Genomic DNA, 18,922 nt, shown 5'->3' on the forward strand with positions numbered 1-18,922 from the left:
TCTTGGCAATAACAACTGCAATCAAACATATGTGATATGAGTCCTTTACATCACTGTGGAGGAATTTTGGCCCAATTACCTTTGCAGAGTTGCTTTCATTTGCAGAGGGTTTTCGAGTATAAACTGCCTGTTCAATTGAGGACTTTGAGTCAGCCATTCAAAAACTTAAGATTTGTTTTTGAGCCATTCATGGGTAAAATTGCTTGTGTTAATTGGATCATTGTCCTGCTGCATAACTCAACGGTGCTTGAGCTTTAGGACACTAACTGATGGGTGTACATTCTTCATTAGAATTTGCAGGCGAGTGGTGCCAACCATATCATGAACATGACCAGAGATAAAGTACTCGATAAAAATGAATACATTATTGTGTATTATTACCTATTGAGAGAACACCCTGAGCCCCCCTCCCTCCACCTACTACAAACTTTTAATTTTACAAAAGTCCCATTGACACATTGTTAGTGAAACCCATTGCATGCTCTAACAAATGACCAGTGAAAGTTTGATCACAGTTCTCAGGGAAAGAAAAAAGACGACAAGCATCAGAAGACAGAAAACAAGGCCAGTTAATGAGGACGTCTAAATATACCTCTTCATGAATCCTTTCTACATCATTTCCTCTCTCGTCCCCTCCCTCATCTCACTCTTTGCCTCTATATATCAAGGTTAGTTCCCAACACCCCCAAAAGGGCATTTTAGTGGTACTGGTTATCTGTGCCATTTGTTACATTTGTGAAGTGCTTTCAGTTATTGTAGTGTTAAAACTAGTGTATGTGCTTAATTTTATGAAGCTCATTTTTTAGAACTCACAGATTTTATGGATTTTTAAAGAAAAGTGGCACATTTCACGGCATTTATTACATAACACGCATACATTAAATAATAAAATAAATGAAAGCTACATTACACAGTACAGCCTACTCTAATAGTTAAATGTAAACCAAGAGCATTCAGTGACTGTGTGAGGCTCTGTCTCAAAGACGAAAATACTTGTCTGTGTTTTGACAACCCCCACAAGCGCCCACAGAATTGTTTGGGAGTTTTCCAAACTCGGTTACCTAAGTAGTGTTTTTATCTGCTTTAGACCTTGCCATCTTGGACATTTTGACTAACCTATATTTCACAGCGAATTGCATATTACACAAGGAAAGGCTCATTTCACGGTCCGTGACACAATTTTATGGCCGTAAATTAGGTAGAGCCTTAATTATGAGTAATAAACAAAATTCTGCCAGTAAATCACACTGTATAAACATAACAGAATAAAGTAGTTATTTTTATGCTGCTTTATGCTACCACCAAACTTATAGTTTAAGAAAAGACTGCATAATATAGTGTTAAACAATAGAAACAGTAAATACAGTAAATGGCCAAAAGTATGTGGACACATCATGTTTAAAAAGCATAGGCATTAATAGTTTTGGGGGTATAACAGTTGTCTCTGCTATTCTTGGCAAGGTTGTCCACAACATTTTGGAGTGTATCTATGGAAACTTTTGCTTATTCAGCTAATAAAGCATTTGTGAGGTCATGCACTGCTCACTGCTGCACATTACATTTTTACTTAAAGGTTTTCATTGCAGTGAAGTGTAGATTGACCGTGTACTGAACAGAGAAATAAAGCAGTATGTAAATGAGGCTTTATCAAGCAAATCTTTGAATTATAAGTCTATGGCATGGATCAATATACTGGACAGATTGTCTTATCGTAGAAAAATCTATATTCATGAACCAAGAAAACTCGTGCAGATCCAAATCAGAAAGAAAAGAAGATACAAGAGGCTAGAGCACACAGTGATCAAAATTAAAGTAACGTTCTGTTTAGTGAGTGTTCCATTCTTGTGCCTAGTGTTTTTGAATGGCTTCCTGTGTCCTATACCAATTATATGTCAGCTTCTGTTCAAGGACAGATGACATCACATTCTCCTCAAGATTTTGATGACAAATAGTGGGATTCATAATTTTCTAAATAAAATCTTGGTCTTGCCCCATCAAAGCTTCTCCAAACCTTTTTCTCCAGCAGCTATATTTGAGTATTATTTTTTACAACCACAAATCAGAAAGAGTTGGGACAGTATGGAAAATGCAAATAATAAAAAAACACAGAGTTTCTTACATTTACTTTGACTTTTATTTGATTGCAGACAGGATGAACCTGAGATATTTCATGTTTTGTCTGCTCAACTTTATTTCATTTATTAATAAACGTCCATTCCCGCATTTCAGGCCTGCAACACATTCCAAAAAAAGTTGGGACAGTAAAGCATTTACCACTTTGTAATGTTGTCATTCCTTTTCACCACACTTAAAAGATGTTTTTGGCACCGAGGATACCAAGTGATTTAATGTTTCAGCTTTTAACTTTTTCCCGTTCTTCCTGCAAACACGTCTTAAGATATGCAACAGTACAGGGTCGTCGCTTTTTTTTTTTTCATTTCAAAATTCTCCACACATTCTCTATTGGGGACAGGTCAGGACTGCAGGCAGGCCAGTCCAGTACCCAATCCCCCTTTTTACGCACTGAAATTCCTCCATATTTCTTGAATTGTTTGATGAAATATGCAAATCCCTTCCGATCTTTCTTTGAGGTACATTGTTTTTAATCATTTCAATAATTTTCTCACACATTTGTTGACAAACTGGAGATCCTTTGATCATCTTTGCTCATCAAAGACCCAGCCTTTTCTGGATGCTGGTTTTGTACCAAACCATGATTACATCATTATTTAGGTTTTTTTTGGAATGTGTTGCAGGCCTGAAATGCAGGAATGGAGGTATATTAACAAATATAATGAAGTTGAGCAGACAAAACATGAAATATCTTGGGTTTAAACTGCCTGCAATCAAATAAAAGTCAAAGTAAATGTACGGAACACTGCATTTTTATTTTATATGCATTTTCCATACTGTCCCAACTTTTTCTGATTTGGGGTTATAATATTACAACCCCTGGCAAAAATTATGGAATCACCACTCTTGGAAGATGTTCTTTCAAATGTTTAATTTTGTAGAAAAAAAATAAATCACAGACATGCCACAAAACTATCATTTCTCAAACTGTCAACCCTCTGGCATTAAGAAACAATAAAAAAAGAAACAAATATAATAGTTGTGGTCAGTCACAATTGCTTTTTTTTAGATCAAGTAGAGGAAAAAAATATGGAATCACTCAAATCTGAGGAAAAAATTATGGAATCATTAGAAAACACTGCACCATTATTACTTTGTTGCACCACCTCTGGCTTTTATAATGGTTTAAACTCTCTGAGGCATGGAGTTAACTAATGACAAACAGTATTCTTCATCAATCTGCCTTCAACTGTCTCTTGCTGTTGCCAGATCAGCTTTGCAGGTTGGAACCTTGTCATTGACCATTTTCTTCAATTTCCACCAGAGATTTTCAAATGGATTGAGATCCGGACTATTTGCAGGCCATGCCATTGACATTATATGTTTTCTTGAAGGAAAGTTTTCACGTCCTTTGCCCTATGGCAAGATGCATTATCATCTTGAAAAATGAAGTCATCATCACCAAACATCCTTTCAACTGATGGAATAAAAAAAGCGTCCAAAATTTCAATGTGGACTTTGGCATTTATTGAAGACCATCTCCCCTGTGCCTTTACCCGACATGCAGGCCCATATCATCAACAACTGTGGAAATTAACATGTTTTCTTTAGGCAGTTATCTTCATAAATTTCATTGGACAGACACCAAACAAAAGTTCCAGCATCATCACCTTGCCCAATGCAGATTCGCGATTCATCACTGAAGATCACTTTTATCCAGTCACCCACAGTCCACGATTGCTTTTCTTTAGCCTACTTTAACCTTGTTCTTTTCTTTTTAGGTGTTAATGATGGCTTTTGTTTGGCTTTTCTGTATGTAAATCCCATTTCTTTTAGGTGATTTCTTACAGTTCAGCCACAGACATTGACTCCACTTTCCGGCCACTTGTTTCTCATTTGTTTTGTTGTGCATTTTCTGTTTTCAAGACATATTGCTTTAAGTTTTCTATCTTGATGCTTTGATGTCTTACTTGGTCTACCAGTATGCTTCCCTTTTACAACCTTCCCATTTTGTTTGTACTTGGTCCAGATTTTAAACACAGCTTACTGGGAACAACCAACATCTTTTGCGACATTCCACAATGATTTATCTTCTTGAAGGAGTTTTATAATCCTCTCATTTGTTTCAACTGACATATCTTGTGTTGGAACCATGATTCATGACAATCTGCTTTGTGCAACAGCTCTCCGAGGTGTAAGCACTCTTTTTAAACTGAAGAATAATTAGCAAATCTAATCTGCTGCAGATGTTTTGTTTTTAAACTGCAAATTACAGAGTGATTTCATAATTTTTTCCTCAGATTTGAGTGATTCCATATTTTTTTCCTCTACTTGATCTAAAAAAAGCAATTGTGACTGACCACAACTATTATATTTGTTTCTTTTTTTTATTGTTTCTTAATGCCAGAAGGTTGACATTTTGAAAAATGATAGTTTTGTGGCATGTCTGTGATTTATTTTTTTTCTACAAAATTAAACAATTGACAGAACATCTTCCAAGAGTGGTGATTCCATAATTTTTGCCAGGGGTTGTACATGTTGTATTTGCTATTTATTAAACTCAAGATTCTTGTTGTTCCAAATATTCTATATTACATTATTTTGTTTATAGGCAACATTCCTTGTATCCTCTGAAGCATTTTACAATTTATTTTTTTAAGAATTGATGAGTTTTACAGTTATTTTCCCAACAGTTGATTTTTTTTCAAATAAGCTAAAACATGCAAAAAATCCAAAAAGAAAAAAATAATTTGTTTGAATTGTGGCGGTAAAGTGGCTTGGTGGGTAGCACTGTCGCCTCACAGCAAGAAGGTCCTGGGTTCGATCCCCAGGCGGGGCGGTCCTGGTCATTTCTGTTCAGAGTTTGCAAGTTCTCCCCGTGTCTGTGTGTGTTTCCTCCGGGAGCTCCGGTTTCCTCCCACAGTCCAAAAACATGCAGTCAGGTTAATTGGAGACACTGAATTGCCCTACAGGTTAATGTGTGTGTGTGTATGGGTGTCTGCCCTGCGATGGACTGGCACCCAGTCCAGGGTGTTACTGTGTGCCTTGCGCCCATTGAAAACTGGGATAGGCTCCAGCACACCCACCGACCCTGATTGGATAAACGGTTAAGACAGTGAGTGAGTGAGAGTGAGCGTTTGACTTGTTAACAACATTTGCATGAATAAGTCACATTTGTTTGCTTTACCATACAGAATGAATATAATTTTTAAATGAAAAGGCTGAGCAATTTGCAGATAAAACCACTTAGTGTCTGCAAGTTGAAAGCTAAAAAGAGAGAATAAAAAATACTAATAAAACTCAAAGAAGCATTGACAAACAGCAAACACAAAGTAGTGCTGCTCCACAGTTGAGTACACTCCTATTTTAGTATGCTAATGGCCATGTGTCAGTGGAAATCAGTCAGATGTAACCAGCACTTTAATAGCTTTTGCCCGTCTCTTCGTCTCTCATTCTGTACAGCAAAATGTTTTCTTGTAATTAAAAATTTAATCAAACCATAGTTTAGTGCATTGCCTAAGACCTGCTATCATTTTTTCTGCTTTGTTGCATGAGTCACACATACATAATAAATGCCTGAACCTCAATTCATTTGCTGATTCACAGCATGTGGGGTGTGTAAAAACAAAGCAGTTATCAGCATAACATGGCACACATTTAAATCAGCTTGTACAAGGTTTGACTAATAGAACCAAGAGAGCAGATTAACAAACAGCAGATTAAATAAGTCTAACTATGTGAAAATTTAGCAACTCTGTATAACTCTATACACCAACTAGGCATAACACTATGACCACAAACAGGTGAAGTGAACAACACTGATTATCTCTTCATCACGGCATCTGTTAGTGGGTGAGATATATTAGGCAGCAGGTGAACATTTTATCCTTGAAGTTGATGTGTTAGAAGCAGTAAAAATGGGCAAGTGTAAGGATTTGAGCGAGTGTGACAACATTTGGCCCAAATTGTGATGGCTAGATGACTTCATCTCCAAAGCTGTAGCTCTTGTGGGGTGTTCCCGGTCTGCAGTGGTCAGTATTTATCAAAAGTGGTTCAAAAATGGAACAGTGGTAAACTGGTGACAGGGTCATGGGCGGTCAAAGCTCATTGATGTACGTGGGGAGCGAAGGCTGGCCCGTGTGGCCAACAGACAAGCTACTGTAGCTCAAATTGCTGAAGAAGTTAATGCTGGTTCTGGTTGAAAGGTGTCAGAATACACAGTGCATTGCAGTTTGTTGCGTATGGGGCTGCATAGCCGCAGACCAGTCAGGGTGCCCATGCTGACCCCTGTCCACCACCGAAATCGCCAACAATGGACACGTGAGCATCAGAACTGGACCAAGGAGCAATGGATGGCCGGGTGCGTGTGCGTCACTTACCTGGGGAATACATGGCACCAGGATGCACTATGGGAAGAAGGCAAGCCGGCGGAGACAGTGTGATGCTTTGGGCAATGTTCTGCTGGGAAACTTTGGGTCCTGCCAATCATGTGGATATTACTTTGACACGTACCACCTACCTAAGTATTGTTGCAGACCATGTACACCCTTTCATGGAAACGGTATTCCAAGATGGCTGCGGCCTCTTTCAGCGGGATAATGTGCCCTGCCACAAAGCAAAAATGGTTCAGGAATGGTTTGAGGAGCACAACAACGAGTTTGAGGTGTTGACTTGACCTCCAAATTCCCCAGATCTCAATCCAATCGAGCATCTGTGGGATGTGCAAGTCCGATCCATGGAGGCACCACCTTGCAACTTACAGGAGTTAAAGGATCTGCTGCTAACATCTTGGTGCCAGATACCACAGCACACCTTCATGGGTCTAGTGGAGGCCTCGAGGGGTCAGGGCTGTTTAGGCAGCGAAAGGGGGACCAACACAATATTAAGAAGGTGGTCATAGTGTTATGCCTGAGGGTGTATGTCCACAGTTTTGTATTGAGATGTCCAACAAGCTCATGGTGAGGTGTTTACATGTTGTTGGTTATATAGTGTATTATCTGTCTAATTCTAACCACTTCTGTTTCTTTAGTCTGTTCACAGTTCTCACGAGGAGTTTATGCCATTTTTGGATTTTATGATAAGAAGTCGGTAAATACGATAACATCGTTTTGTGGGACACTGCACGTCTCCTTCATCACTCCAAGTTTTCCGCTGGATAGCATGCAACAATTCGTCCTCCAGATGAGACCCGACATTAAAGGGCCATTACTGAGCCTCATCGAGTACTACAAGTGGGACAAATTTGCCTACCTGTATGACAGTGATCGAGGTAGTAACTCCATTAATGCAATGTCTAATAATCAATGTCATCTACATAGAGCTCATTTTATTTTACTGTTCCCAGTTTACTGGCTATAAAAACAATTACACAAACTCACCCACATACACACATACACTCACTCATACACACGCTTATACACCAATCAGCCATAACATTAAAACCACCTCCTTGTTTTTACACTCACTGTCCATTTTATTAGCTCAACTTACCATATAGAAGCACTTTGTAGTTCTACAATTACTTTGTTAGACCCCTTTTTTGCTGTTCCTCAATGGTCAGGACTTACACAGGACCACTACAGAGTAGGTATTATTTGGGTGGTGGACCAGCGTCCTGTGACCACTGATGAAGATCTAGAAGATGACCAACTCAAACAGCAGCAATAGATGAGCGATCGTCTCTGACTTTTCATCTACAAGGTGAACCAACTAGGTAGGAGTGTCTACCTAGTTTTAAAAACTCAAGCAGCGCTGCGGTGTCTGATCCACTCATACCAGCACAACACACACTAACACACCACCACCATGTCAGTGTCACTGCTGTGCTGAGAATGATCCCCGGACTCTGACAGCTCTAAAATACATACATTAAATTACTTGCAACTTTGCACAATATTGCATTTTCGCACAATATTCCTCAGTTTAACGACTGCTATACAAACCCTACAGTGTTGCTTACATATGAAAATATGTTGTATATTCTTTTTCCCCATTTGACTTTTACTCAGATTGTGTACTGGCCACACCACACTGAAAAACAGGCACTGCTTATCACTTGGCCAATGACATCTTCACTCTCCTGTCGTCTGGTAGAGGGTACTGGAGCATTCGGTCCCTGACTGCTAGAATGTTTAATAGTTTATATTTTAGTAAAAGTCTGAACTGATGTACACACACACTAACACACATACACACACAAACACACAATTTTTACACACTTTTGCACAATCTTGCATTTTTTAACAATATTCTAACTTCTGTTATACAACCCCCTACACTGTTACTAACATATTAAAATATGTTGTTTATTTTTTTCCCCCACTTGATATTTACTCAGTAACATGTACTGGCCAACAACACACTTGTCTTGGTCCTGTAATGTCTTTTGGTGTCACCCCTCTCTCTGTTAAGTTAGAAATGTGCATGTGTATACTGTTTTTTTTTATCTGCACTGTGTACATTGTGTTGTTTGCATGTATGTTCTGTGTTATCTGTTGAAAACATTGTCTTGTTGAAAAGATGACGTCTTGAAGGCAACATATGTTGCACTAAAATCTTAATGTACTTTTCTGCATTAATGCTGCCATCACAGAAGTGTAAATTACCTTTGCCAAGGGCACTGACACAACCCCATACCATGACAGACCCTGGACATGTTGCTGATAAAAGTCTGGATGGTCATTTCCATCTTTGGTCTGAATCACATGGTGAGCACATTTCATCCAAAAAAGATCGGGACTACTGATTTGTTTAAAACATTTTACTGTCTATCGCAGATTCCACCAAGCCCAGAGAACTCAATACCACTTCTGGACATTGTTAACATAAAGCTTCTCTTTTGCAAAGTGAAGTTTTGTTAATGTACTGTATATGTAACTGCATATTGAAAGAGTAGCAGTTGACAAAGGTTTGTCAATGTAATCCCTTGCCCATGTAGTGATATCAGCTATAATTGAATGACAGTTCTTGATGCAGTGCTGTCTAAGGGAACAGCTTTGACTTTCAGGCACTAAAATTCCTCCTAATTTCTTGAATTGTTTAATGACATTTGCACTGTAGAGAAAAAAATATGGAAATCCCTTCCAATTTTTCTTTAAAGAACATATATATATATATATATATATACAGTGTATCACAAAAGTGAGTACATCCCTCACATTTCTGCAAATATTTCATTATATCTTTTCATGGGACAACACTATAGAAATGAAACTTGGATATAACTTAGAGTAGTCAGTGTACAGCTTGTATAGCAGTGTAGATTTACTGTCTTCTGAAAATAACTCAACACACAGCCATTAATGTCTAAATAGCTGGCAACATAAGTGAGTACACCCCACAGTGAACATGTCCAAATTGTGCCCAAATGTGTCGTTGTCCCTCCCTGGTGTCATGTGTCAAGGTCCCAGGTGTAAATGGGGAGCAGGGCTCTTAAATTTGGTGTTTTGGGTACAATTCTCTCATACTGGCCACTGGATATTCAACATGGCACCTCATGGCAAAGAACTCTCTGAGGATGTGAGAAATAGAATTGTTGCTCTCCACAAAGATGGCCTGGGCTATAAGAAGATTGCTAACACCCTGAAACTGAGCTACAGCATGGTGGCCAAGGTCATACAGCGGTTTTCCAGGACAGGTTCCACTCGGAACAGGCTTCGCCAGGGTCGACCAAAGAAGTTGAGTCCACGTGTTTGGCGTCATATCCAGAGGTTGGCTTTAAAAAATAGACACATGAGTGCTGCCAGCATTGCTGCAGAGGTTGAAGACGTGGGAGGTCAGCCTGTCAGTGCTCAGACCATACGCCGCACACTGCATCAACTCGGTCTGCATGGTCGTCATCCCAGAAGGAAGCTGACGCACAAGAAAGCCCGCAAACAGTTTGCTGAAGACAAGCAGTCCAAGAACATGGATTACTGGAATGCCCTGTGGTCTGACGAGACCAAGATAAACTTGTTTGGCTCAGATGGTGTCCAGCATGTGTGGCGGCGCCCTGGTGAGAAGTACCAAGACAACTGTATCTTGCCTACAGTCAAGCATGGTGGTGGTAGCATCATGGTCTTGGGCTGCATAAGTGTTGCTGGCACTGGGGAGCTGCGGTTCATTGAGGGAAACATGAATTCCAACATGTACTGTGACATTCTGAAACAGAGCATGATCCCCTCCCTTCGAAAACTGGTTTTCCAACAGGATAACGACCCCAAACACAACCTCCAAGATGACAACTGCCTTGCTGAGGAAGCTGAAGGTAAAGGTGATGGACTAAACCCAATTGAGCACCTGTGGCGCATCCTCAAGTGGAAGGTGGAGGAGTTCAAGGTGTCTAACATCCACCAGCTCCGTGATGTCATCATGGAGGAGTGGAAGAGGATTCCAGTAGCAACCTGTGCAGCTCTGGTGAATTCCATGCCCAGGAGGGTTAAGGCAGTGCTGGATAATAATGGTGGTCACACAAAATATTGACACTTTGGGCACAATTTGGACATGTTCACTGTGGGGTGTACTCACTTATGTTGCCAGCTATTTAGACATTAATGGCTGTGTGTTGAGTTATTTTCAGAAGACAGTAAATCTACACTGCTATACAAGTTGTACACTGACTACTCTAAGTTATATCCAAGTTTCATGTCTATAGTGTTGTCCCATGAAAAGATATAATAAAATATTTGCAGAAATGTGAGGGGTGTACTCACTTTTGTGATACACTGTATATATATATATATATATTTTTTTTTTTCGATATATAAATATTTATTTAAATAAATATATTTTAATATTTCAATAATTTTCTCACATATTTCATGACAAACTGGAGATCTTTGCACATTTTTGCTCCTCAAAGACTTAAAACTACATAATTGTTTAAGTTTTTCACTAGCACTAAATTGTCCCGTACCAACTTTTTTGAATGTGGTGCCACCCTGAAATGCAGGAATGGATGTTCAATCCCAAATCAGAAAAAGTTGGGACAATATGGAAAATGCAAATTAAAAATGCATTTTTTCATACAACTCAGTATCATTTGTTAATAAACCTCTATTCCTGCATATGCCACCTGCAACACATTAAACAATTATATTACTCAAACTGGTAATGTTTATAGGCAACTGTAATCTACTCATTATTTGGTACAAAACAATATCCATGAAAGGCTGTAAGAAAATTATGGCAATATTTAAAAACAATGTACCTCAAAGAAAGATAGAAAAGGATTTGCTAATTTTGCCCTGTAGGTTGCATAATATCATTAAACGATTCAGGGAATTTGAAGGAATTTCAGTGCATGAAGAGAAAGGTCACAAGCCTAATTTGAATGCACTGCATAAAGGACCATCAATTATCAGTAGCTGATATAACCACATGGGCAAAGGATTGCTTGAGCAAACCTTTGTCAAGCACTACAATACAGAGTTACATGCACAAATGCCACAAAATGCACAAAAGACTTTACTGTGCAAAAAAGATGCCTTACGTTAAACCATGTCTAAAAGCGGCATTGTGTTCTCTGGGTTCAAAGGCATCTGGGATAGGCCATAACACAGTGGAAACATATATTGTAGTCAGACAAATCAGAGTCCAGTAGTCCGGGGCACAGATGAAAAGGACCATCCAGACTTAACATTCTGTGCCCAGTTCTTTACTCTATTGTCAAAAGTATGTGTACTAATGACTGTAACCTTGTTGGACTTTCAGTTCCAAAACTAGGAGCATTAATATTTATAATATTATTTCCACAAAATTTGGAAGTGTAGCAAAAGAGCATTTGTGAGGTCAGGCATTGGCTTGGCTCTAATTCAATGTTCAATTTAATCCAAAGTCATTTGTTGGTGGTATGGTCTGGACTTTATGCAGGCCACTTTGAGCTTTTCCATACAATGCTTGGCAAACGATGTTTCACTTGTGTTTAGGAACATGAAGTCATGGTGGAACAGTTAACGGTTAAAAGCATATAATTTATTGTATATAATATTTAGTTACACCTATTAGAAATAGGTGTGGCTGAAACACTTGAAATAAATAATCAGGAAGGGTGTCCCCATACTTTAGACATAATGTGTAGTCTGAGCAGTTTTATAACAATACTACTAGATCAAAGTAAAAAGGGTGATTTTGGTAAACATGATCTTTTTTGTATGTTCTTGCTGCGTTAGGACTGACAACTCTGCAGGTGGTACTGGATATGGCAGCAGAGAGAAAGTGGCAGGTGACTGCCATAAATGTGGGAAATATGAAAGATGAAAGAAAAGATGAGGCATACCGGTTGCTCTTCCAGGACCTGGAAATTAAGAAAGAGAGGAGAGTGATCCTCGACTGCGAGCTGGACAAAGTCAAAGATATCATGGAACAGGTAAGAAAGTCAGACATATTTGACTGTAATCACTGTATTTTTTCTTTCTTAAATGTTGTATTTGTTTGGACTACTCTATTGTTATATCATTAAACAAAACAGGACAATTTGTAATAAAAATTTTGCTCTGCTCCTAAACCTGCTACAAACAATGAAATATCAAAATAAATGTTTAGTTGATTTGTTATATATATGTCAGTGGACCAGCTGGCAGGCATGGTACACGGACTGTATAACAATTGATTTAAGACAGCTTAATAGTAAGTTGCTACTGGAGCATATTTCCTTTTGCAGTCCCATGGATAGTGTTCTGTTAACTATAAAAATATATCCTTGAGTCCATAAGGATGTTTTATTTTAATCTCCGGCAGTATGCTAGGACAGCATATTACTATGATGCATAGTTATGCCTCCACAGTTTATGTCAAGACTCTTTACAGTTCATGTCCAATATAGTTTTGCTGTTTAATCAGCACTGTAAATCTTCTGTCCCATCATCAAATACTAAATCCTCTAAAACCCTCAAAACAGTTCGCAGCGATTCTGGTGTATTTGATAAATGGAGAGAGCAACACCCCTTGGACAGAGATTACACTTTTATATTGTAATTCTCATCAATCATCAAGATTGGATAACATTTTAAATCTGCTAATTACTTACATATTATACAGCTCTGTCAAAACGACCCCATTTTGCTTTCTGATCATAGTCATGTCAATGACTTGGAATTTTAATGTAATATTACCTAAAACAAAAAACTGAAAATTAAATTGTTATTACTAAACAATGAATCTTTCTGTAAAGCAGTTTAAAACTCAATAAAACATTATTTGTTAGATGGCCAACTACGACAACAATATGAGCCATTTGTTAGCTCAGCAATTAACACTAGAAGGACTGAAATTTCTCGACCCTGAGGACAGTACCCCTCCCTCTTGCTTCTTGTTTGTACAATATACAATATAGACCAACTAGGTAGGAGTGTCTAATAGAGTGGACAGTGAGTGGACACAGTATTTAAAAACTCCAGCAGTGCTGCTGTGTCTGATCCACTCATACCAGCACAACACACGCTAACACACCACCACCATGTCAGTGTCACTGCAGTGCTGAGAATCATCCACCTCCTAAATAATACCTGGTCTGTGGTGGTCCTGTGGGGGTCCTGGCCATTGAAGAACAGGGTGAAAGCAGGCTAAAAAGTATGTAGAGAAATAGATGGACTGCAGTTAGTAATTGTAGAACTGTAAAAGTGCTTCTATATGGTAAGTGGAGCTGATAAAATGTACAGTGAGTGTAGAAACAAGGAGGTGGTTTTAATGTTATGGCTGATCAGTGTGTATATATATATATATATATATATATATATATATATATACAGTATATATATACAGTGGGGCCAAAAAGTATTTAGTCAGCCACTGATTGTGCAAGTTCTCCTACTTAGAAAGATGAGAGAGGTCTGTAATTTTCATCATAGGTACACTTCAACTATGAGAGACAAAATGAGAAAAAAAAATCCAGGAAATCACATTGTAGGATTTTTAAAGAATTTATTTGTAAATTATGGTGGAAAATAAGTATTTGGTCAATAACAAAAGTTCAACTCAATACTTTGTAACATAACCTTTGTTGGCAATGACAGAGGTAAAACGTTTCCTGGAAGTCTTCACCAGGTTTGCACACACTGTAGCTGGTATTTTGGCCCATTCCTCCATGCAGATCTCCTCTAGAGCAGTGATGTTTTGGGGCTGTCGCTGGGCAACACGGACTTTCAACTCCCTCCACAAATTTTCTATGGGGTTGAGGTCTGGAGACTGGCTAGGCCACTCCAGGACCTTGAAATGCTTTTTACGGAGCCACTCCTTTGTTGCCCGAGCGGTGTGTTTGGGATCATTGTCATGCTGGAAGACCCAGCCACGTTCCATCTTCAATGCTCTCACTGATGGAAGGAGGTTTTGGCTTAAAATCTCACGATACATGGCCCCGTTCATTCTTCCCTTAACACGGATCAGTCGTCCTGTCCCCTTTGCAGAAAAACAGCCCCAAAGCATGATGTTTCCACCCCCATGCTTCACAGTAGGTATTGTGTTCTTGGGTTCTTCTTCTTCCTCCAAACACGACGAGTTGAGTTTTTACCAAAAAGTTCCATTTTGGTTTCATCTGACCACATGATATTCTCCCAATCCTCTTCTGGATCATCCATATGCTTCTGTTGTCCTTCGACAGCTCTTTGGTCTTGGCCATGGTTGAGTTTGGAGTCTGACTGTTTGAGGCTGTGGACAGGTGTCTTTTATACAGATAACGAGGTCAAACAGGTGCCATTAATACAGGTAACGAGTGGAGGACAGAAGAAGAAGTTACAGGTCTGTGAGAGCCAGAAATCTTGCTTGTTTGTGGGTGACCAAATACTTATTTTCCACCATAATTTACAAATAAATTCTTAAAAAATCCTACAATGTGATTTCCTGGATTTTTTTTTCTCATTTTGTCTCTCATAGTTGAAGTGTACCTATGATTAAAATTATAGACCTCTCTCATCTTTCTAAGTAGGAGAACTTGCACAATCAGTGGCTGACTAAATACTTTTTGGCTCCACTGTATATATGTGTGTGTGTGTATGTGTGTGTGTGTGTGTGTGTATATATATATATATATGTATGTATATATATATATATATATATATATACACAGTATATATACCATATACACTACCGGTCAAACACCCCAATTTTTCCAGTATTTTATTGAAACTCAAGCAGTTCAAGTCCAATGAATAGCTTGGAAGGGTACAAAGGTAAGTGCTGAACTGCCAGAGGTTTAAAAAAAATGTAAGGTTACTCAAAACTGAAAAATAATGTACATTTCAGAATTATACAAAAAGCCCTTTTTCAGGGAACAAGAAATGGGTTAACAATTTAAGCTGTTCTGCAGCAATGGAGGTTGATCAAGCCTTGAAAGCTGGTGCTACCAATTCCTAGGGGTGTTCCAACTTGTCTTGATTACTTACAACCCCCTCTGTCTGCATAAAAGTAGTGTTGGAACACACTGAGGTACCATACCCTTGTGAGCATCATTTGAACAGTATTGTATTGCAGAAAGTATTGTGTTGCTATAAAAATGGCAAGAAAAAGGCAATTAACAACGGAAGACAGACCGACCATCATAACACTTAAAAATGTAGGTCTTTCCTATAGAGAAATTGCAAAGAAAGTCAAGGTGTCAGTGAGTACAATTTCCTTCACCATCAAAAGGCACTCAGAAACTGGGGGAAACTCTGACAGGAAGAGGTCTGGCAGACCCAAAGCCACAACAGAATCAGAAGACAAGTTTCTGAGAGTCAACAGCTTGCGTGATAGATGGCTCACAGGACAACAGCTTCAAGCACAGCTTAATAGTGGTCGTAGTAAGCAAGTCTCAGTTTCAACGGTGAAGAGAAGACTTTGAGTTGCAGGTTTGACAGGTCGAGTTGCAGCAAGAAAGCCATTGCTAAGTAGTCAGAATAAGAAAAAGAGGCTTGTGTGGGCCATGAAACACCGCCAATAGACTATTGAAGACTGGAAGAAGGTGTTATGGACTGATGAATCAAAATCTGAAATCTTTGGTTCATCACGCAGGATTTTTGTACGCCGTAGAGTAGGTGAAAGGATGGTTCCTTAGTGTGTGACATCAACTATCAAACATGGAGGAGGAAGCGTGATGGTCTGGGCTGTTTTGCTGGATCCAGGGTCGGTGACTTGTACAGAGTGAGAGGCACCCTGAACCAAAACGGCTACCACAGCATTCTGCAGCACCATGCAGTACCCTCTGGTATGTGCCTAGTTGGTCAGGGGTTCATCCTACAGCAAGATAATGACCCAAAACATAAGTCCAAGCTATGCCAGAACTACCTTAGGAAAAAAGAACAAGATGGTAAGCTTGAAAACATGGAGTGGCCAGCACAGTCTCCAGAGTTAAACCCCATCGAGCTGGTTTGGGATGAACTGGACAGAAGAGTGAAAGCAAAGCAGCCAAAAAGTGCCACACATTTATGGGAACTTCTGCAACAGAGTTGGGAAGAACTTTCTGAAGAATATTTGGTTTCCATTGTAGAAAGAATGGCACGAGTGTGTTCAGCTGTTATATCTGCCAAAGGTGGCTACTTTGATGAGTCAAAAGTTTAGAATACATTTTGGTTTATAAATTGATTTCATGATTTCTTTTTTTAACTTAAATTGTTTTTTTGTTCCATGCTTTCATTTTAGAGTACAATAAGACATTAAACTGCATAAATTTCAACAAAAAACTGGAAAAATTGGGGTGTTCTAAAACTTTTGACCGGTAGTGTATATATACATACATACATATAAATATATAATATTTAATTATATATTAAATATTTTATATTATATTGTATAATTATATAATATAAAAGACAATGTTAATACATTAGTTTATTACTTAATTATTTTAAGTATTGTAGCACACTGTTACAGTGTCTTGGCTCACTTTTATAAGCTTTCTGTGGGATGTGGGAATCAGTTCTTTAAACTTAATTACCAAGACTATGGGCACTAAACAATTTAAAACAGGAAGTGGGCCAGTGGGTTAGTGAAGAATAAAGTTAGAGGCAGATAAAACGTAGTACACCATTTACAGCAGAAAAACATTGGGAAGCGATTCTGTCTATGCATTATTTCTACACTGTGAAGTTTTATAAAAAATCTGGCCAGTGTTATCACCCATACATATGTCTATATTTTACGTCATGTATGAACGATGTCATACCAGATGTCCGAACCAGAAATCTCAGTATTGCTCTTGATTTGATAGCTCAATATAGTAAGCTATCTGGGGACAAAGTCATCATTAAACATCATGCTAGATGTTGATATACAATAGCTATCTCCCTTTCAAGTAGCTGAAACAGGGTTCAGATATCTTCAGGCGTATTTATTACACATTAGACGATTTATTCAGTGCCATTTATCTACCACTTTGGGGAACAACCAAACAAGAGCTTCAGGTTAGGTCTTCTCTTTCAAATTCTTTTTTTTGTAGGTCAATTTAATTTAATTATTTTGTTATTATAATTATGCCTATTTACATTCCCCTAAATTTCTTTAAAAATATAAACACATGTATAACTGAGTATGTATAGAACAGGAGTAAACCACAAATCAAGTAACTTTCAACTTTATAATTGGTAAGCGCAAATTAAACATATGATGTCCTAGTTCTTAGACAATTCCAACTGGGTTGATATCGAATCCTTATCTTACAAACCACTTCCCAGTTGTGTGATCCGTAGAACTTCATGTAAAAGACAAATATGTTATATTGTGACATCGGGTGGGAAGAAAGAAGCATTTTGCCCTTTTACTTGTAGGTTGTTGCTTTTTATTAAGAATTGCCTTAATGGTAATGGTAATTTATAAACTTAACATAAAAAACGAACACAAAATAACACAAGTGCTTTGCAACAATGACTTAAGAACCACATTTTTTTCCTGCATTTAACAGCTTTTTATTATTTGGTGACTTTAAGGTGCTGGTGAGGTCAAATTATGATCGTAGTGTGCACATTTCTTGTTGATTTAAACTATATCATATTGTGTATTATTGTTTTATTGCAGAATGCTTAATCAGACTTTTTTGTATTATTTTTACAAGCCTAATTGATCTCTTAAGTATTAATTATCATTCAGCTCAATAAAGAACTGATTTTGTGTGCAATTTCAAACTATGGTGTCATTGGTGGAGTTGGCTGTAAATAGACACACAATTCTGCATGCTATGGAGAATTCTATAAAATGATTTGCCTCCTCTTGATTTCCATTATTTATGCATATCAAGACAATAATATAAAATAAGTCACTTCGAAACTTTATTTTATATTAATTAATGAATTAGTTAAGTTTTAGTCATAGACTTATGACCAGATATTCTCCCTCAGTATTTTTTGGCTGAAACAGAATTTCATTAGTTAGGCTATGTCATCCAGGCCCTAAAGCCACACCAGATGTAACAGAACTTTAAAAAGTTATACTTTTAACTTTTTGGTATACATAACAGAAAGGTTGAGTCTGGGTGTGTCTAGTTTATTTGTACTGAAATATTCAAATTTGATTGTCTTGATGACTGTGTGTTAATTATTTTGTACACAGAGGCAGTTGGTGTAGTGTTCCTTTATTCTATTAATAAATAAAATAATTATATTGAAAGTGTTCTTTTGTGTTTACTTTTTTGTCATATTCAAATCTGAAGATCTGAAATAGTTAAGTCTGACAAATACAAAAAATAGAAGAAATCAGAAAAGGGCAAAAACTTCCCTAGAATTATTTTTTTTAAAGAATTAGATAACAGTAGATTGCAGTGATTTTTAAAAAAAAAAAAGGAAAACCCTAAGGATTCTAAATATGATTTGCAACTGATTTTTATATTGCAGATAATAACTACTGGAAGACATGTGAAGGGATATCACTATATCATAGCAAACCTGGTAAGTAATGTTTTCCCACCATG

The 18,922-nt window shown here is 37.9% G+C and overlaps 1 protein-coding gene across 7 annotated transcripts in view; it reads left to right on the forward strand.

Moving 5' to 3' along the window:
• The window catches only part of gria2b (glutamate receptor, ionotropic, AMPA 2b), an 82,859-nt gene that overhangs the window by 27,329 nt on the left and 36,608 nt on the right, over positions 1-18,922 (forward strand). For all 7 annotated transcript variants that reach the window (XM_063000521.1, XM_063000522.1, XM_063000515.1 and 4 more), the window contains 3 exons: positions 7,103-7,342; positions 12,222-12,418; positions 18,846-18,899. In XM_063000521.1, the coding sequence (XP_062856591.1) occupies positions 7,103-7,342; positions 12,222-12,418; positions 18,846-18,899 (491 nt within the window). The remainder of the gene's footprint in view (positions 1-7,102; positions 7,343-12,221; positions 12,419-18,845; positions 18,900-18,922) is intronic.

The sequence above is a fragment of the Trichomycterus rosablanca genome, chromosome 8 (genome assembly GCF_030014385.1).
Source record: "Trichomycterus rosablanca isolate fTriRos1 chromosome 8, fTriRos1.hap1, whole genome shotgun sequence".
NCBI lineage: Eukaryota > Metazoa > Chordata > Actinopteri > Siluriformes > Trichomycteridae > Trichomycterus > Trichomycterus rosablanca.